This window comes from Salvelinus alpinus, chromosome 2 (genome assembly GCF_045679555.1).
Source record: "Salvelinus alpinus chromosome 2, SLU_Salpinus.1, whole genome shotgun sequence".
In the NCBI taxonomy this organism is placed as follows: domain Eukaryota; kingdom Metazoa; phylum Chordata; class Actinopteri; order Salmoniformes; family Salmonidae; genus Salvelinus; species Salvelinus alpinus.
The window spans coordinates 35,815,649-35,837,005 of NC_092087.1; the positions used below are offsets into that span (position 1 = coordinate 35,815,649).

Below are 21,357 nucleotides of genomic sequence, written 5' to 3' on the forward strand. Positions count from 1 at the left end.
ATATGACAGAGCCAAGTGACTTGGTGTATAGCGAGAATAGGAGAGGGCCTAGAACAGAGCCCTGGGGGACACCATCTTTACCATACCATGTGGTACTTAGACACATAACAGATGGTGTGGGGCATGGATTTGTCTCGACATAAAGATTAGCCAATTTGAGGCTCTAAAAACACCAGGCAATCTTCCAAGTGAGTGAAACAGGGTTTCCAAATCAATACATTTTCTTAGTATGCTATGCAAAAAAAAGCAACAATGGTATAAGAAATAGACTGAAAATATTTATTATTCCAGTAAAGAGTCCTTACAAAAACTATTTTCATATACTTTTAACCAGTTCAAATGTATAGCTAGCTAACAATCATACATCATAGTAAAGCATACAGTTTTACAAGACATACAGACAATTTAACATGTAGTAGCCTACTGTTCTGGCATTTTAATGGCAATACATTTGAACAATTCAGGAGAGGTTGATGAGTGTTTTACCCCTGTGAGACAAACACATGAACATTCACTTGATGTCAAAATAAATCTATTGACACAAACTCATAATTAAAAAACAAAAACATGATTTTAAAAAATGAAAGGAACTTGAGATATTGGAGAAAAATCTCCATGCATTAATGCAACATTGCACAAAAAAATGAATGTACACGAACGGACACAAACACACACACAGGCACTCTTTTACTCAAACACAGGCACATAAACACACACACACACACTGTAAACACATCACAGTTTAACTTGGTCTTAACTTCCAGGCCATTGTTTCCGGTCTCTACCTTAAATTTCCTTTAGCGCCATGGTGCTAAGCATAGTATGTTGCTGTTCTCGTCACAAAAGGCAGCTGTCCAACTTTTCAGTCCAACAATAAACTGTCCCTATTACACGAGGTTGTGATACAAATGTGTAAATGAGAATGATATACTAAAAAGGAGTATAGTAGAATTGGCCATATGCATAGAAGTAGAGTTACTGTACCCGTCCCTTACTTTCATTACTGTTAACCGATTTACTGTTATTCTTTGACACCATGCAGACATCTTCTTCTTTCCAAAACATTCCATTAAAGGACAACAGAAAGAAGTGATATGATGTTCACAAGATGACACAGCAGAATAAATCATTTGAATAATAAATAAGGTCATAAGTGCTAGAGGAAAAGCCAGATCTCAAGAAGTACATAGAGCTGATGTTCTTGTGGAGTTCCTTCCAGTCAAAGAGTCAGGGATCAAGATGTTTTGAGATTGGCAGACATTTCAGCAGAAGTCACTTTGAATGTCTATGAAGTGTTCATATATTGGGAATGACCTTGGGACTCGAAGATGACCATCTCCATACTCTACGCATAGAAACCTAAATTCTTGCTCCCTTTCTGTTCATTTAGTTTTCTTCACCATCGTCTCCCTCTTCTTTTTTATTTTATTTCTCACTTACTCCGTTATAGACCTGACAGAAAAGGAGACAAATTGCATTGGTCCCCTATGGCGCAGTACCTGTAACTATTCTCTGTAAGTATGATCATGTCTGAGGTCCAAGTCCATTCCTGATCAGACGATATGTTTCATCTAACCAAGTTTCCTCCTCTTCTCATATCAGTGGTGACAGGATCACCAGTCGTCCATCAGCAAACAGGTCAATCTCTTCTCTCAATGAGAGTTTACATCAGCTCAATATTTGGGGACACTGATTTTTGGTAAACTCACTTTGGTTAGCCAAGGTCATTGGCTTGTTCAAGTGTCACTGAATCTTTGAGAGTCCATTAGCTAATAGGAGCCTGAGTGGGATGGTGGAGCGGGACACAGTCGACGGCAGTTTATGCAGCCCTGTGAAGAGATAGAGGACCAGATTAGGGAATCAGCCTATCACAACGTGTGTGAGCATGCGTACATGCATGCAGGATTGTGTATCTGTGTGTGACCCCAACATACCGAATGCTCTGATGAGTTCCCTCTGTACAGTCCATGTGAGAGTGTTGATCAGACAGGCAGAGGTCAGCCCGGCAAACAGTATGTTATACAGGAAGACGATGTGGAAGTTTCCCAGCCAGTTAAACCGACCAAAGTCTCCCAGCAGATCAAACCGGGTGATCCCTGAATCATCAAGACCAAAGGACCAAACCATTACATGGTTAATGTTTAGAAAAAGCATCTATTTGTTGGTATTTTATATGTACGTCAGTCTATCATACAAGAGCACCTGACACCAAGTCCTCCTCTGCAGACTTACCCAAAGTCCTAGAAAATACAGGCAGAGCTGAGCTGAGCACCAATAGAGACACACAGTTCCCAATAATCTGAGAAAAGACAGCAAGAAAGTTGGGTTATTATGAGAATGCCCCACGGAAGAGAGAGCGAGCAGTGTGTGTGTGTGCCAGTGTGTACCTGTGTCAGTGTGGTGTCCTGTGCACGGGGGCGTAGTCCAGTGAACAGTGGGGAGCTGTAGAAACCCACTACTGAGGAGATCATGAGATACAGGATGAGGATCACCTGCACTGCAGCCCCTAACGAACCAAACATGGAGAACGAGGCAGCGCCCAGGAGAGGGTCCTTCAAGAGGAGAGAGAAAGTTAGTACTATTTACATCATGTGATAATACAATTAAAATGTCAGTAGTACACACATTTTATAAACTCTGTTTCATAGTGTATACAGGTCTACTATAGCTCTACTATGCTATACAGTGTCACTTAAAAAGTTACTAGGCAAGAACTAGTAGCGACAACATATCTTTGTTTGAATTAAATATTTGCTGAATTATTAGTTATTGCTTGTAAAGGAAAGCATCCCCTCACCTCCATCCCTCGAGGCATAGCTGTATCGTCAAACAGCAACTCCACCACATGGTAACACACAATGAGCACACACACCACCTGGGAAAGAGAACACTCACAGCCAATCAAAACACACACAACATTTTGAATGAGGATGTGATGTCAGGTGTGTGCCAGCAGGCGAGGTGAGTGGTGAGTCTGCCTCTCCTCACCGTTACAGCCAGCAGCAACAGCATGGCCAATGGGTATCCTAGGTTACGCTGCCATGGTGACGCTCTCTTCCGTATCTCTGAAGGCAAAAACAGAAATCCAGAGTTAGTGTCTGAGAATCAGTCTTTTTATCGTTTGGAGTTTTTCCTGACCACTTGACCTGACGGGACAAACTCCAGGCCCTACTTATAGCCAGTTTTCCTGGCCAGGCCTCGAAGCGTAGGACATGTTCTGTGTTTCTAGGAAAGTCAATGGTTCTTACTAGAGGTCGACCGATTAATCGGAATGGCCGATTAATTAGGGCCGATTTCAAGTTTTCATAACAATCGGTAATTGGCACTTTTGGACTCCGATTATGGCCGATTATATTGCAATCCACGAGGAGACTGCGTGACAGGCTGACCACCTGTTATGCGAGTGCAGTTGCTAGCTCGCATTAAACTTATCTTATAAAAAACAATCAATCTTAACATAATCACTAGTTAACTACACATGGTTGATGATATTACTAGTTTAACTAGCTTGTCCTGCGTTGCATATAATCAATGCGGTGCCTGAAATTGTGTCACTTCTCTTGCGTTCAGTGTAAGCAGAGTCAGGGTACATGCAGCAGGTTGGGTTGCGAACTGTGTGAAGACCATTTCTTCGTAACAAAGACCATAATTCATTTGCCAGAATTTTACATAATTATGACATAACATTGAAGGTTGTGCAATATAACAGCAATATTTAGACTTGGGGTTGCCACCCGTTCAATAAAATACGGAACGGTTCCGTATTTCACTGAAAGAATAAACGCTTTGTTTTCGAAATTATAGTTTCCGGATATTACCATATTAATGACCTAATGCTCATATTTCTGTGTGTTATTATATTATAATTAAGTCTATGATTTGATAGAGCAGTCTGACTGAGTGGTGGTAGGCAGCAGCAGGCTCGTAAGCATTTATTCAAACCGAACTTTCCTCCGTTTGCCAGCAACTTTTCGCAATGCTTGAAGTACAGCGCTGTTTTTGACTTCAAGTCTATCAACCCCCAAGATTAGGCTGGCAATACTATGGTGCCTATAAGAACATCCCATAGTCAAAGGTCTATGAAATACAAATGTTATAGAGAGAAATAGTCTTATAATAACTACTACCTAAAACTTCTTAACTGGGAATATTGAAGACTCATGTTAAAAGGAACCACAAGCTTTCATATGTTCTGCGCAAGGAACTTAAGTTAGCTTTTTCACATGGCACATATTGCACTTTTACTTTCTTCTCCAACACTGGGTTTTTGCATTATTTAAACCAAATTGAACATGTTTCATTATTTATTTGAGACTAAATTGATTTTATTTATGTATTATATTAAGTTAAAATAAGTGTTCATTGTTCATTCAGTATTGTTGTAATTGTCATTATTACAAATATATATTTTAAAAATATTTTAAAAACGTCCTATTAAATCGGTATCTGCTTTTTTTGGTCCTCCAATAATCGGTATCGGCGTTGAAAAATCATAATCGGTCGACCTCAAGTTCTTACCCAGAGCAATCCGCCGGGCCTGAATGTTGAGGAACCGGTTCCTCAGAACCTCTGCATTCACATTAATCCATAACAAGGTCCCACCTACAGAGGAAAGAGAGAGTTGTAATTTTGTGATAAGCTTCTATTCATTCCCTTTAAAGAGAATTAGCATCACTTTAATTATGCATGAAAGGGACAAATTATGGCATAAAATTGACATATGTTATATCATGGATATACAGTACGTTATTTCATGAGACTTACTAGTGAGGTTCCTGGATAGAGAGGCCTCTTCAAACTCAGCACAACTCATTGTCTCATCAAGGTCCTCCAGCAACTGATGATGGAAGACATTAAGGGAGTCACACCAGCACACACATACAATGGGGTACACCGACACAAAGCTATATACAGCTCTGGAAAGAATTGAACTGCAAAATTAGCAGTTTCTCTGGTTTTACTAAAACTTGCTTCCTTCTGCTCTGACAATGTTCCCCAACTCTGAGGATTGGTTTTTCCAGCAGGACAATGCTCCATGCCACACAGCCAGGTAAATCAGGGTGTGGATGTAGGACCAGATCAAGACCCTGTCATGGCCAGCCCAATCTCCAGACCTGAACCCCGTTGAAAACCTCTGGAATGTAATTAAGACTGGTGGAGAGCATGCCAAGACGCATGAAAGCTGTGATTGAAAATCAGGGTTATTCCACCAAATATTACTTTCTGAACTCTTCCTAAGTTAAAACATTAGTATTGTGTTTAAAAATGAATATTAACTTATTTTCTTTGCATTATTCGAGGTCTGACAACACTGCATTGTTTTTGTTATTTTGACCAGTTGTCATTTTCTGCAAATAAATGCTCTAAATGACAATATTTTTATTTGGAATTTGGGAGAAATGTTGTCAGTAGTTTATAGAATAAAATAAAAATGTTAATTTTACCCAAACACATAGTGGGGGGAAAAAAGTATTTAGTCAGCCACCAATTGTGCAAGTTCTCCCACTTAAAAAGATGAGAGGCCTGTAATTTTCATCATAGGTGTACACTTCAACTATGACAGACAAAATGAGAAAAAAATTTCCAGAAAATCACATTGTAGGATTTTTAATGAATTTATTTGCAAATTATGGTGGAAAATAAGTATTTGGTCACCTACAAACAAGCAAGAGTTCTGGCTCTCACAGACCTGTAACTTCTTCTTTAAGAGGCTCCTCTGTCCTCCACTCGTTAGCTGTATTAATGGCACCTGTTTGAACTTGTTATCAGTATAAAAGACACCTGTCCACAACCTCAAACAGTCACACTCCAAACTCCACTATGGCCAAGACCAAAGAGCTGTCAAAGGACACCAGAAACAAAATTGTAGACCTGCACCAGGCTGGGAAGACTGAATCTGCAATAGGTAAGCAGCTTGGTTTGAAGAAATCAACTGTGGGAGCAATTATTAGGAAATGGAAGACATACAAGACCACTGATAATCTCCCTCGATCTGGGGCTCCACGCAAGATCTCACCCCGTGGGGTCAAAATGATCACAAGAACGGTGAGCAAAAATCCCAGAACCACACGGGGGGACCTAGTGAATGACCTGCAGAGAGCTGGGACCAAAGTAACAAGGCCTACCATCAGTAACACACTACGCCGCCAGGGACTCAAATCCTGCAGTGCCAGACGTGTCCCCCTGCTTAAGCCAGTACATGTCCAGGCCCGTCTGAAGTTTGCTAGAGAGCATTTGGATGATCCAGAAGAAGATTGGGAGAATGTCATATGGTCAGATGAAACAAAAATATAACTTTTTGGTAAAAACTCAACTCGTCGTGTTTGGAGGACAAAGAATGCTGAGTTGCATCCAAAGAACACCATACCTACTGTGAAGCATGGGGGTGGAAACATCATGCTTTGGGGCTGTTTTTCTGCAAAGGGACCAGGACGACTGATCCGTGTAAAGGACAGAATGAATGGGGCCATGTATCGTGAGATTTTGAGTGAAAACCTCCTTCCATCAGCAAGGGCATTGAAGATGAAACGTGGCTGGGTCTTTCAGCATGACAATGATCCCAAACACACCGCCCGGGCAACGAAGGAGTGGCTTCGTAAGAAGCATTTCAAGGTCCTGGAGTGGCCTAGCCAGTCTCCAGATCTCAACCCCATAGAAAATCTTTGGAGGGAGTTGAAAGTCCGTGTTGCCCAGCAACAGCCCCAAAACATCACTGCTCTAGAGGAGATCTGCATGGAGGAATGGGCCAAAATAACAGCAACAGTCTGTGAAAACCTTGTGAAGACTTACAGAAAACGTTTGACCTCTGTCATTGCCAACAAAGAAAGGGTATATAACAAAGTATTGAGATAAACTTTTGTTATTGACCAAATACTTATTTTCCACCATAATTTGCAAATAAATTCATTAAAAATCCTACAATGTGATTTTCTGGATTTTTTTCCCTCATAGTTGAAGTGTACCTATGATGAAAATTACAGGCCTCTCTCATCTTTTTAAGTGGGAGAACTTGCACAATTGGTGGCTGACTAAATACTTTTTTGCCCCACTGTACCTATAAATAGTAAAACCAGAGAAAGTGATAATTTTGCAGTGGTCTCTTAATTTTTTCCAGAGCTGTACAGACAGCACATAAACTAAAGGACAAAAACACCCCGGCATGAGTCTTACACAGACACACTCACCCTTGGTTTGACCAGTAGCCTTCCTGTGACGCTGAACATGCGTGATAGTCCCAGAGGAGTGCATACTGTGGGAGACACAGGGGATACAATCATATAATATAGAAATACAGTCATCCTCATATTTATGAAATGCCCCCGGCCCGGCGCTGGGTAAACATGTACTGTACTTACACAACAGCAGCAGGACTCCGAACAAGGATATGCAGGAGTACAGATAAGGCAGGTAATACTCCCACAGATCTGAGAGACAAACAATTTCACACATTACAGATACATTTAGGAATTAAACTTACATTTCACATTTGCAATTAACAATGGCAAAAGACAAAATATGAGAAGAGGTGGAAGGTAAAAGACGAAAAGCACATAAAACAGTTTTAAGGATGTGAAAGTGAGAGAAAAGGGGGAGAGATCGAGAGAGAGAGAAGGAGAAGAGGGTTTGTTTTACCGTAAAGACTCTGTCTGGCCATGTTGTCATCAAGGATGGCTGATGCCACCCACACCATCCCCAACACGAGCAGGGTCAGGAGGAAGAGGACTACTGCTGTCTCATACAGACGGGCCATCACACCCTGTGTACAGAGGGTATACAAACGTTATACCACATGTTATATACAGTGAGTGTACAAAAACACTAGGAACACCCTCCTAATATTGAGTTGGACCCCCCTTTTCCCTAAAAGCCTCAATTTGTTGGGGCATGGACTCTACAAGGTGTCGAAAGCGTTCCACAGGGATCCTGGCCCATGTTGACTCCAATGTTTCCCCACAGTTGTGTCAAGTTGGCTGGATGTCCTTTGAGTGGTGGACCATTCTTGATACACACAGCAAGCTGTTGAGTGTGAAAAACCCAGCAGCGTTGCAGTTCTTAACAGACTCAAACCGGTGCACCTGGCACCTACTGCCTATCCATGTGTCAATTGACTCAAGGCTTAAAAATCCTTCTTTAATCTGTCTCCTCCCCTTCATCTACACTGATTGAACTGGATTTAACAATATCAATAAGGGATTTTAGCTTTCACCTCTATTCACCTGGTCAGTCTGTGTCATGGAAAGAGCACTCAGTGTACATATACATGATGCTCTTTCATTAGCCTGGTCCAAGGTCTGTTTGTGCTTCAGCCAACTCATCCCAATCATCATGTCATCACAACACTCAGTGGATTTGGCTCGAGCACATCTGCTACTAGTCTGCTCTGTCACTGAAGCAGGTACCTTTTTGGATCCAGCGAAGCCCTCAGACTCAGTGAAGAAGTAGGCAAAGGGCAGGAGGAAGACCAGGGATAGGTTGGAGAAGAGGAAGACTATATTCCACAGTCCTGTATTGAGAGATGGAGACAGACAGTGTTACAGACAGTGTTAGAGACAGTGAGAGGTTCACTCTCTACATGCTATACACTCATAGAAAAAAAGGCGCTATCTAGAATCTAAAAGGGTTCTTCGGCTATCCCCATAGGAGTACACTTTGAAGAAACAATTTTTGTTCCAACTAGAACCCTTTTGGTTCCAGGTAGAACCCTTTCCACAGAGGGTCCTACATGGAACCCAAAAGGGTTCTACCTGGAACCAAAAAGGGTTCTCCTATGGGGACAGCCGAAGAACCCTTATGGAACCTATTGTTCTAAGAGTGAGGTCTCTAGTGGAGATTCATAAACGTTTGTTTTAAAAGTTCAAGGCTCTGAGGAGCTCGTATCTGTAGTCTTATCATCACCACTGAGTAAAGGTAATAGCTACACCCTTAGCAACCTGTGGTGGACTGCAAATTCTCTGAAAAAATTAAATGGGAAAGCAAATATGTGAAGCATATGCACTGAACCAACTACCTGCTGAGAAGATCTTTCATTAGCACATGACTTTAAACTGTCATTCATCCTTCGCACAAACAAAATGTCTGTATGCATTAGGTGTGTCAGTCAGGTGTGTGTGTGTGTGTGTGTGTGTGTATGTTAATGTAGCTGCTTGTGTGTGTTTACCGTGTATAAGGGATCCGTTAAGCCACTGCATGTAGTAGCTCTGTGGGAAGGAGAGCAGGACCTCGTTGGACAAGATGGAGAGTGGTAGGAGTAGAACAGCGCCCACAGAGACAGAGAGAGTGAACGTACAGAGCCACAGCCTAGAGAAAGACAGAGAAAAATTGATTTTTTACAAAAGAAGCAGCAGTCCCATATGATACATAGAAATATCAAATATGTAGGTAGGTTCAGTATATTGGTTTTCTGACATTCTGTGGCAGAATAGATATGATTGGTGGTAATAAAGCCTCTATTGTTCAAAGTTACTCACGCAATTTTGTTGACTGTTGCATCTTCACTGTTATCTACAATTTAAAGAACACAACGCAATTGTTAGTATGGCTTACAGAAAGAGGAAAACGTGTGTGGGGTTGAGGGGATAGACAGGCTGTGCAAGAAGCTGGGAACCTGATCAAAGACAAGACCTCCTCCCCCTAAATTCCTGAAGGGCGACAAGCACACATTGCTCATTTCTCACCAGTGGTGTAGTGGAGGGTATACGCAGGTATACCTTTTTAGGCCCAGCAATATGCACAGGCCAGTAGGACTACGCGTGAATATTCCAAAATGCAATTTGTGTGAAAACACTGTTCCAAAACGCTCACCGCACATGCAAGCGGTTTCATGGACAGAGATGGAAAGATCTGTTAGAAAGAGGGGGGATTTAAAGATGCAACAACTATCATGGGTTGCTAATAAGATTAGGATAATGCCTTTGGCTGTTAGACAATGAAATAACTTTGAAAGGAAACCAATAGAACAGGAGAAGACATTTGATTAAGTCTTCATAAGAATAATTGCCTCCACGTTTATATGGTGGGATTTTGGCCATATGCCAAAAGGTAAGAAGAAGAAAGGTAAGACACGCCTCATAATATGAAGCAAAATGTCCAGGTTTCAAACAAATTAAGGAACAGGAAAACATAGTGATGTGAATGACAGGCCTAACTGTCTTCTAGTAGATGGAAAGCCTTTCCCAAAAACCTGCTCTATGAAATGTTAACTAGCTACAAAGTAGCCCATGCCTACCTGTCAGAATGATGTCATGATTATTTTAATCAATCAAATGCCATTTATTTTGCAAATTCCATCTCATGTGCTACAGAAACACTGCTTATAAAACAATAGTGCTAGATGCCTGCACACTTGAATTAAAGGTCAACTACTCAAAAAATATATATATATATAAAATTGTAGATTTTTCCCAGACCTCACGTGGTTTAAGCATTATTATAGACTTAGAACATACAATTTTGTTAATTTTCTGTAAAAAAAAAAAGAAGAAAAAAAAGTGTGAGAATGAATACCTGAATTTTGGGGGGGAAAATCTGAAACCGGTGAATTACTGACTCAGTTGATCGGTTTCAATAGTAGGCCTACTATTAGCCTACTGCACAGTACAGCTTGGGTTGGCCTGACTGTGAAAGACCAATATGGGATTCATCATTTTAGGTCATTCAGAGAGTATGTCACTGTTTCTCATAGAAGTTTTCACACGGTGTGTTTCCTTCAGGCCGTTTGGAAAAATGTTGGCAAAACACCCACTTCTCCAGGCACCACTACACCACTGATTCTAACAAACACCTGCAGGCTAAAACTGTCCTTGGAGTAACAATTATAAATGACAAACATGTTTGCACATGTGTGGAAGAGTGTTTGTGTGTGATCAAACAAAGCAAATTATTGTGTAGGCCTACGTACAGTGTGTCTGTGTGTATGGCTGTGTGTGTGTGTATGGCTGTGTGTGTGTGTGTGTGTGTAAGGCTGTGTGTGTCTGTGTGTCTGTACGTGTGTCTGTGTGTCTGTACGTGTGTGTGTGTGTCTGTACGTGTGTGTGTGTGTCTGTACGTGTGTGTGTGTGTGCGTGTCTGTGCGTGTCTGTGCGTGTGTTTATGCTGCAGGCTACAAACCAGGAACCGGAAATAATAGGTTATTTCTGAAAGCAGGAAATTAAATTGCCCAAAAGCAAACCGCTAATCCTTATCAAAGTACAGTAATATCATGTTTGAAGATCTCTGGGCCCCATATGTGTATGGCCCTGATCCGTGACTGATCAGATCGGTCAGCTATTTCCAACAACTGAACAAATCAGTGCACAATTTAGTACGCATGTGCAAGTGTTGGGAAAAGGGGTGGGGGTGGTATTGAACAATTTGCTAACCAGTCCCCTTACGATGAACAATTTTGTCATAAAAACAGAATTATCATATTTGGCACAGGCTTCGAAGTTGAGGCTTATTTCGTACCCCAATGTTTTGTACCAGCAAATTAAGACTGGATAGACAGCCTAAGTGCAGAGTCCTTTGTTGGTTAAAGTAAAACCCATGGAGCTCTCCGTTTCCCCCTTACTTCTCTATCTCTGGCATCCTACATGGTTTACACACTACACAAGAGATATTACTAGAACGGAACCATAGCCAGAAACATCTGGTTTGTGAAAACCCCCAGTCCAAACCCCCAGTCCACACACCCATATTGGCTGTCCAAGGGGTGCTGCAGACCGTACATTCCTGACTAGGTGGGCGCTGGTTCTGTGTGTGTGTGTGTGTGTGTGCGCGCGCGTCTGTCCAAGTGTGTGTCTAAGTGTGTTGTGTGGGGGTTGTTGTGCACTGTGTATGCCCTACGGAGCGTATTATTATCCCAGGGGAACATTTCTTGCGCCCCTCGCCCAGTCTAACAGGACAGAGGATCCGGGAGACCAAGGGAGGTTGCATAACAGGCTCTGGCTGTAATTTGTACCAGAGTGTATTTTGGAAAGCATCCTGTCCGCCATACCAACGCTTGCTGTAAATTCCTGATGGAAACATACACTCACAAGTGAAGTGGGGGCTGCTGCAGTGAAAAACACCCTAGCGCATGCCTGCACACATACAGTTATTATGGCTCCTTCATAGTAAACAACAACTTGTTTATGCAGACATACAAAATCTATACACAGCAGTGTGAAGCAAGGGCAAACATATGCCGATATATGCATTTACAGTACCTTTGGAAAGTATTCAGAACCCTTGACCTTTTACACATTTTGTTACGTTACAGCCTTATTCTAAAATGGATTAAATAAATTTCTAAAATCCTCTGCAATCTACACACAATACCCCATAATGGCAAAACAAAAACAAGTTAGACATTTTTGCAAATGTATTAAGTATAAAAAACAGAAATAGCTTATTTACATAAGTATTCAGACCCTTCGCTATGAGACTCGAAGTTGAGCTCAGGTGTATCCTGTTTCCATTGATCATCCTTGAGATGTTTCTACAACTTGGAGTCCACCGGTGGTAAATTCAATAGATTGGACATAATTTGGAAAGGCACACACCTGTCTATATAAGGTCCCACAGTGCATGTCGGAGCAAAAACCAAGCCATGAGGTTGAAGGAAGTGTCCGTAGAGCGCTGAGACAGGACAGACACAGATCTGGGGAAGGGGACGAAAACATTTCTGCAGCGTTGAAGGTCCCCAAGAACACAGTGGCCTCCATCATTCTGAAATGGATGAAGTTTGGAACAACCAAGACTCTTCTTAGAGCTGGCCGCCTGGTCAAACTGAGCAATCGGGGGAGAAGGGTCTTGGTCAGGGAGGTGACCGAGAACACTCGATGGTCACTGAGTTCTAAAGTTTCTCTGTGGAGATGGGAGAACCTTCCAGAAGGACAACCATCTCTGCAGCACTCCACCAATCAGGCCTTTATCTTAGAGTTGCCAGACGGAAGCCACTCCTCAGTAAAAGGCACATGACAGCCAGCTTGGAGTTTGCCAAACGTTACCTAAAGACTCTCAGACCATAAGAAACAAGATTCTCTGGTCTGATAAAACCAAGATTGAACTTTTTGGCCTGAATACCAAGCATCACATCTGGAGGAAACCTGGCACCATCCCTATGGTGAAGCATGGTTGTGGCAGCATCATGCTGTGGGGATGTTTTTCAGCAGCAGGGACTGGAAGACTAGTCAGGATTGAGGGAAAGATGAACAGAGCAAAGTACAGAGATCCTTGATGAACCCTGCACCAGAGCGCTCAGGACCTCAGACTGGGGCGACGGTTCCCCTTCCAACAGAACAACGACCCTAAGCACACAGCCAAGACAACGCAGGAGTGGCTTCGAGACAAGTCTCTGAATGTCCTTGAGTGGCCGAGCCAGAGCCCGGACTTGAACCAGAACAAACATTTCTGGAGAGACCTGAAAATAGCTGTGCAGCAACGCTCCCTATACAACCTGACAGAGCTTGAGAGGATCTACAGAGAAGAATGGGAGAAACTCCCCAAATACAAGTGTGGCAAGCTTGTAGCGTCATACTCATTAAGACTCACTACCAAAGGTGCTTCAAAAAAATATTGAGTAAGGGTCTGAATAATATATTTTAGTTTTGTATTTTTTATAAATTAGCAAAAATGTCTAAAACCTGTTTCTGCTGTGTCATTATGGGGTATTGTGTCTAGATTGAAGTGGGAAAAAACTATGTAATCCATTTAAGAATAAGGATGTAAAGTAACAAAATGGGGAAAAAGTCAAGGGGCCTGAATACTTTCCGAAGGCACTGTATACATATATACGGCCGTCCTGGCTGTAATACAACACCTACACGTACAGGACCAAAGGAGGACATTGGGAGGCATACAGAACTATCAAGAGTCTAATCAATTACTTTTAGAGTTAAATCAGTAGTGTTGAGCCGCAGAAACCCAGCAGACCTTGCAGTCCACTGTGACCTGGCCTCCACTCCACTGACCGTTTACCTCAGACTCACACGTACCTATGGTAAACTCAGCATTCCTCTTGTAGTGGGTGATGACCAGATAGGAGACAATGTAGAGACATATGAAAAGCAGGACACAGATCTGTGGAGATAAAAACACTGAGATCAACATTTAGGATCAAACTTCCTATGATTAATCCATGCTAATTGTGGGAATAAGTCAAGAATCTTTTATTATTCGGTTATTGTAGCAAAAGGTCATCCATTTTTTTTTTAAGTTTTAAAAACAATTATAATAAATGAAAAATGGCAAAAATGTGTAGAATTGCACAAAATTGTGATTCTCTCTGCTGTCAAGAGGGAGGCCCGCTAAAAAAAATTGTTTGCAATGTGTGGGGGGGGGGTATGGATGTGGGTACGCAGACGCGCGAGCAACTGCGGCCCCCCCCATATGAGTTAAGATTTTGTTGTGGCCCCCAACCCCATCCAAGTTGGCCATCCCTAGTCTAGGCCTCCCTGCACTCATTAATTCATGTTGTCACGTTCTGTTGAATAATTCAACAAGAGTGTCAATAGCAGGATACGCTTGGATTAGAAATCAACATCCTTGGATTTAGATTACATGCTTTACATTGTTTGCGAAATCAGACATAATATCACTAAAATCCAACTGTTCATTTTCAGGAGATGCTTTCATTTCAGCGCATCGAATTTGTTAACATTTCAACTGTAGCAAATTATTACTTTTTTCAATTCCACAATGTACACGAATCAAAATGAATCAAAATAAAGTTATCTTTCCTCTCTTTCTTATGATGCAAGTGTCGAGATTATGTGTTAAATCCCCACCAAAACTTTTGTGTTCTTATAGACGCAATGGAAAGACAATGTATTTCATTGAGTCCATTTCAGCCAATACTGGGTGTGTTTGACAGGTCATTACAAATATATCCGCGGTCGTAACGTTAACGGGAAAAAACAACAGGCACACGCAAAAGCATGAAAGAGTCGCAGGAGAAAAATAAAAGCAATCAGTCCAGCGAGATTTAAGTGACAAGTGAATTTTGCCCCCCTCACCCAGGAAATAGTTGGCTGAAAAAGACATATGGGCGGGGACATGCGCATTGCTAGTTTGTTTTCTCGTCTCTATTTGCATTTATAAAGCAAGAATTCACTCTATAGAAAAAATCCACACAACGCTGCTGTAGACCCCGAGTGTTGCTGTATAACAGAGGTGAGCAGGTTCGCACAGGGCAAACAAACACCAGACAAAGTCTTCAAGTCCTCTCTGTCACACTAATGCAGATCATTTACAGGCAGGCTTTTCAACCTCCAGCTGGTTCATCAAGACATCACCCCAATGATCTTAGAGATGACTGAACCCAGGAACACACAGGAGAGTCAATCATCTCCCTCTCTGTTACCCGCACTGTGTTTATTTTTGCTATGGTTGCCCGAGTAACATCATGCATGCCCTCTGTCAAAGCTGGGTGTCTTTATACTTTCAAAGAGAAAACATGGATAAGACTGAACATGCACATTCTAGGGAGTGGAAAGTCAATTTTGTCATCCACGTCAAACTGTATATCTTGCTGTTTGTTTGAAGACTTCTGAACAAAAGCCAATAGACGCATGCTATGAACCCGTTTAGCCACATAACTCAGATTAGTGATTTATTGTTGCATGTGTGGCGAGATGAATGCAGATCATCACTTGTGGTTCTACCTTCAAAACAATAGTTTACCCTCAAGCCTGCATTCCAGGAGGCACATCCTAATGTACGTGAATCAATCACTGATCAGTAGAATCAAGTTGAACTCTGCATTCTCTCCCTTTACAACAAAATTAAGTTCTCGTTTATTATCGGAAAATGGAAGATCCCCAGGTTAGTGATACTGTATACTGTACTGTCTGTAGGTAGGTAGCCTAACTGTATTACAGATGCTGAATTACATAATTGGAGTGGATTTCTAGTTACCAAATGAAGGTTTTGGCAATCTGTGACTGTGATTGAGCCCCTGGTTTTATAAACAGGGTCATCGGGATTAGTTATGTAGTAGATAGATGAGGGGGTCAGATGATCAGGATTACCAGATTAAGCAACGAGAGAGTGGAGAGGAGACCGGCTGGGATTACAAAAAAAGCCAAAAACATAACAAACAAAATACTCACATACCCACCGATCCCCTATAAAACAGAAATGACCAGACATTTTCTAAAATGGAGGACACTATTCTTCCAATTTAGGGAACTAGGAATGGCAGCAGTTCTGTGCCAGTTTCAAAGCAACATATCCCCACCTTGGTCTGAATAAAGATGACGCAATCAGGATAACGAATAACAGAGAGTGAAAAACATCATAATATCATAAAATATGACATAAGGAGATAGCTACCTCTGATCCCGCAGGTAAGTAAATGTTCTGTTCCAGAATATTCCGGTGGTCTAATAAAATACTCCAATATAACATGTTATGAAGGTAAATAAAAACAGGGCTACATCCTATAACTGTAAATGTTAGCAATGTGGGCACTCCTATCTGAATTTGATCATTGTTACAGGGAGAGAATCTGTGTCTGTGATGATGCCCTTAAATGTATACTTGGACATGATGTGCCTGCTGACTTGAATAATCATGTACATTTGATAAGCTTGACCCACAAATGGCAGCCACCACAGATTTACCTAGTGAGTGGATGAACGACAAGGCAGAATTGGATACCCCACCTCATAGCCTGCCCAGTGACACCAACATCCAATGAACTAGGGCAGAGCTCAGTAGTTGTAACAGATCATGTTTAGCATTAAGAACTACCTCACACATGCAATATACTGTATACTGTTAGTTTCTAAACCATTTTCACCTAATGTAAGTGTGGATTGACGTCATGTCCTTGCCAGTCTTTTTTGGAGTCTAATAAATCTACTGATGGAAATAATGTGGTGATGTCACTGCAATTATACCAGAGTTGAGTTGCAGGCTTAGCTGTATACAAGTAAAAGCTTTGTTAGAGCAATGGACTACAATATAAATACGCAACTGCAGAAAATGCCTAATAACAACTATTCATTTCCCATTCCCAAACTGAAAGACGTTGCTACAGAGTGACACAGTGCTTCAAATAGCCAACTGAGACATTCAGATGCTTAAAGTACATTATGTGTGACTTGCTCTGTAATAAAGCAAGCCATCTAAAACCAGTCATTGGCCAGTACTAAGATACAGGCTGAAGAATAATAAACTAGGCTGGACTGAAACAGCCTAGGCATTCAGACATCTCAAAGAGAATGGAGCCCATGCTGGGCAGTTTGAGGATTTTGGGAGACAGGGGTTTTAAATCCACAGACCACAAAGCTGTAAGGTCTATGAGAACTTTGGGGCTCTTTACACTACAATACTTTGACAATGGATACTAGTTCCAGGAAAGATGATATTGTAGTGTAAAAAGACAGATCTAGATTCAAATCTGCCTTTTAGAGATGTCTCCCACACCACCTGTCCCTGCAAGAATTACCTTAATATCAGTAGACAGCATTCTTGCTCTGTTAGCTAAATTGAAAATTAAAGGCTTATAAAAGATCCACACATTTGTGAATCGTTGCATTAATCAAATGTGCAACATTATGTAGAATATGGTTTAGATGAGAAGCTCCTGTAGAGTTTGATTTGCTATCCTTAGGCCGTCATTGCAAATACAAATTTGTTCTTAACTTACTTGCCTAGTTAAATAAAATACATTTAAAAACATTTTGATTTTCTATATACTATGGTATTTACGGTATGGTAATAGCTGCACTCACACATGAAGCTGGAATGTGGCTTTGGCCACACCACATCCAAGGCTAAAGTAAGGTGTAAACAGAAAAGTTACACATCTGATGTTGGAGATAGATCTTACTACACACATTTTACTGATGTAAATCCACCCTTTGATAGAGAGATGTGGGAGTGTGGGGGAGAGGGCAAACATAGCTCATGTCACAATGCTAACCAGCTTATGCCCAACAGCTCACAGCCCCAACAGCTAATGCCCAGCACGCTAATGCCCCAAACAAAAGCCCCACTCTGTATCAGAGCAAACTGCCAATAAATGGCAGACAGAGAATATGGAGCACCATTGAGGGTCCACAGCATATACTGTATATAGATGCACTTTAAGTTGAGACTCCAATCCCAACAAACACAGCCATCATGTTCAGTCACAGCAAGACTGTCCTTTGTGAAGGACAAAACACCACAGGCCTGTTATATTTTTTCTCCTCCTGAAGAGACAGACAGAGCCCCACTGAGGGCACCTTCACCTGCTCTAGTCCAGAGGACAACAGTGTTCCCTGTCTCAGCTCTGACGCACACTCCCTATCTGTCCGTCTGTTCCCACCTGTCTGTCTGTCATTCTGTCTTGTATTTCTCTGTATGTTTTTCTTTGTCTTTCTGACTTTCACATCAGAAATGTTTCCTCCCTCTCTCAGTCTGTCTCTATCCTCCTCTCTGCAGTTGTGTAAATACTTTCAGGTTAGGCTAGGCTACCAGCCCACTAGACAAACTCAAGTCCTGTGTGCTGAAGGATTTCTCCAGTATTTCCTATTAGTCAGTGGGCTGGACACTGATGTCGTAAAGACAGAACAAAAGATAACTGTCTCAGGCATGTTGTTAAAAGTTTGGATGTAAAGGTAAAACATCATATCATACAAATATGTTGCTTGTTAGTGCTGTACACAACAAGTATTTGCTGAATATTTCTGTGAAAAAAAGCACGCCTCTGATGACAGGTTGGGCTACTAATGCATGGCTCTGTCATTGAGACCATGTTGTGTCCATTCTGCCCTACTGGAAAATAGAAGTGGAGGAATGTTATTATTGATACGTATGCATGTCACGGTACCTGTTAAGACTGAACAGCCTTTCGAAGGGCAGATGTAGGTCATGAAAATTTGAACTAGCACTACCACTACTTGATTAAAAGGCTGCACACTCTGTCCAGCCTAAGGCACATATGACACACGTGCATGTGGATAGAAACACAATTTCCCACATAAACACACAAAGATTAACGCTATTAGCAGCCTATAATGCACTCACAGGAATGGGCGTTAGAAAATAGAGAAAGAGGAAGGGAGTCTGGAATGACTTAATGTCATCTGTATCAGTGAGTCAGACAGGCAGAAGAGAGACAGAGATCTACTGTGCTAAGTAGGGTCATAGGTCACTTCCCTGTGCTGCTGTGGTGATAGAGCCATCATGCCAGGATTACATGAGCACATACAGCACAACATTTAATGCAACAAATACTGGTCCAACTCCATTTTACACTACATAAAAATGGCAACAGGTTTGACATCCCATAACATAATGTGCTTTGAGCACATACCTGTGCAGCAATAACCAATCTTTACCACAAATACCCAGGTTCTCATTGGGACTCGGTTTTTAGAGCTGAATATTAGGTTAAATTAAAGTTAGTCTACATTGTACACTTCATTGATGCTGAGATGTTGATGCTTCAACATCTGGATCTACCAGTACACAGACAATGGTGTTAATAATTATAATAAATGTAATTTATATCATCAAGAATGCAATAACTATCCTGCATCAGGCCTACTTGGTGAACTATCTAATTATTGTCTGATGTTTGTTGTTACATTGTAGACAGGTGTAAGATAAAAGTGCATACTGCTGCACAATATTCTTGACCTCACATTTTTCTTTACCAAAAACACAGGAGGGACGCTGAAGGTATACATTAGTAATGGTAGGGCAAATGGGTAATTGAGAAATATGATACAGATACACAAATTCTAACAGCAAGTTCCTGGAATAGCCTACAGCCAGACATATTCAGCAAATTGTAAATGTTATGAGATACAATTGCATTTGCAGTTGGCTGATGATCACAGCAGTGCAGCGAGAGCACTCCAATCAACAGGCAAGCTCTCAATTTCACCGCAGTCGACGAGAACAGACTGTACTTACTATGGTCTCTCTGACTCGGTCGTGGAAAAGCTGTTCCCGGACCGATACGTCTTCTGGAGCTTCCATGCTCCGACAACCATATCGCGGATTGTTCGCCCTTTATGTGGCTTAAATGTACATGTTTTCTGGTCCTTGTTGCTGCCTCATCAGACCAGAACAGCAGCGCAGCTTGTCCTCGTTCCTAGGCTGGCTCATGCAAATGAGTCGTGTCGCTGCCTCTCGGCTCTTGTGAACAGATTGTCCCTCTGCGCCACAATGGGCGTGCAGTTGTCTCGGTGCGGTGTCCAAAAATTAGCTTCTACCAATGACTGTATATAGTATACCCACATGAAAAAATACTGCAGTTTACTATAGAGTACCACAGTACTTACAATAGAATGCCATAGTAAACTGCAGTATACTGTAGAATACTATACTACACACTGTAGTATCCCTCTATCATGTGTAGTACTTACTATAGAATGGTGTATTATACTGTAGAATACTATAGTCAATTATACAGTATTATCCGCAAAAAACACTGTAGTAAATAGTACAGTAATGTCCGCAAAAACACAACACTTTTTTAACTATAGTAAAAACTACAGTATTTCATTTGCATATACCCTGCCCATTCCCCTCCCCCATATCGCAAATTTGTGCCAACCATAAGTGGAAAAGTTACATACCAAGTATATAGCATATATTGTGTTCAGGCCACATATACGACAGATGTCCACAATGCTGAAACTGACCTAGAAGAGAGGAAAAGGGAAAGATTACAAATTTTTTATTTTTTTAAAAATACAAAAAAAAATGCAAAAATTGTGTGTGTATGAAAGTATGTAGATATATGTGAATGCACTCCTTAGCGCCCCCACCCCTCTCCCCCACACAGTTGTGAGATATAACTTTAATGACATTATTATTTATTTTTTTAAACACTACAAACTCATGTCGGGAAAAGGAAAAGGTGAAACTAATCTACGCCTGTTCTGATAAAAATCTTAGGGCCTTCAGCCTCGGGGGATGCCTTGCTTGACCACACCCTCCTTCCTTGCTCCTGGCCTGCCCTGCCTCTTCCACCAATCCATTTGTTTTTTATGGACAGAGAAGAGCAGAAGCTCTGAGCTGTCCGATCAGGTCCATTGTCTACTGAATTGCATGTTACAGAAAATAGAAAGAACTGAACTATCTGTTCACCTTTATTTAACCAGGTAGGCTAGTTGAGAACAAGTTCTCATTTACAACTGCGACCTGGCCAAGATAAAGCAAAGCAGTGTGACACAAACAACAACACAGAGTTACACATGGAATAAACAAACGTACAGTCAATAACACAATAGAATTTTAAAAAGAAAGTCTACAGTGAGGGAAAAAAGTATTTGATCCCCTGCTGATTTTGTACGTTTGCCCACTGACAAAGAAATGATCAGTCTATAATTTTAATGGTAGGTTTATTTGAACAGTGAGAGACAGAATATCAACAAAAAAATCCAGAAAAACGCA

At 41.4% G+C, this 21,357-nt stretch overlaps 1 protein-coding gene across 1 annotated transcript; it reads right to left on the reverse strand.

The window, feature by feature from the left end:
- Positions 1 to 265: 265 nt before the first annotated feature.
- Positions 266 to 20,075, reverse strand: LOC139559856 (limb region 1 homolog-like protein). Its single transcript, XM_071376245.1, has 16 exons — positions 19,870 to 20,075; positions 13,953 to 14,037; positions 9,468 to 9,501; positions 9,158 to 9,297; positions 8,400 to 8,503; positions 7,633 to 7,756; positions 7,356 to 7,424; positions 7,185 to 7,249; positions 4,765 to 4,837; positions 4,519 to 4,602; positions 2,989 to 3,065; positions 2,798 to 2,875; positions 2,388 to 2,552; positions 2,233 to 2,299; positions 1,935 to 2,096; positions 266 to 1,829 (listed from the first exon to the last, which is right to left on the reverse strand). The coding sequence occupies exons 1-16, from the start codon at positions 19,933 to 19,935 to the stop codon at positions 1,744 to 1,746; spliced, it is 1,479 nt and encodes a 492-aa protein (XP_071232346.1). The 5' UTR covers positions 19,936 to 20,075; the 3' UTR covers positions 266 to 1,743.
- Between the last annotated feature and the right edge of the window lie 1,282 nt (positions 20,076 to 21,357).

What these genes read in the sequence shown, in the direction of transcription:
- LOC139559856 (XM_071376245.1), bottom strand. Translation starts at nt 19,935, where the DNA reads ATGGAAGCTCCAGAAGACGTATCGGTCCGGGAACAGCTTTTCCACGAC. An exon ending in GGCCAGACAGAGTCTTTACG is followed by an intron (nt 7,425 to 7,632) that starts GTAAAACAAACC and finishes TTTGTCTCTCAG; the next exon opens with ATCTGTGGGAGTATTACCTG. An exon ending in TGTTGCTGCTGGCTGTAACG is followed by an intron (nt 2,876 to 2,988) that starts GTGAGGAGAGGC and finishes TCTCTTTCCCAG; the next exon opens with GTGGTGTGTGTGCTCATTGT.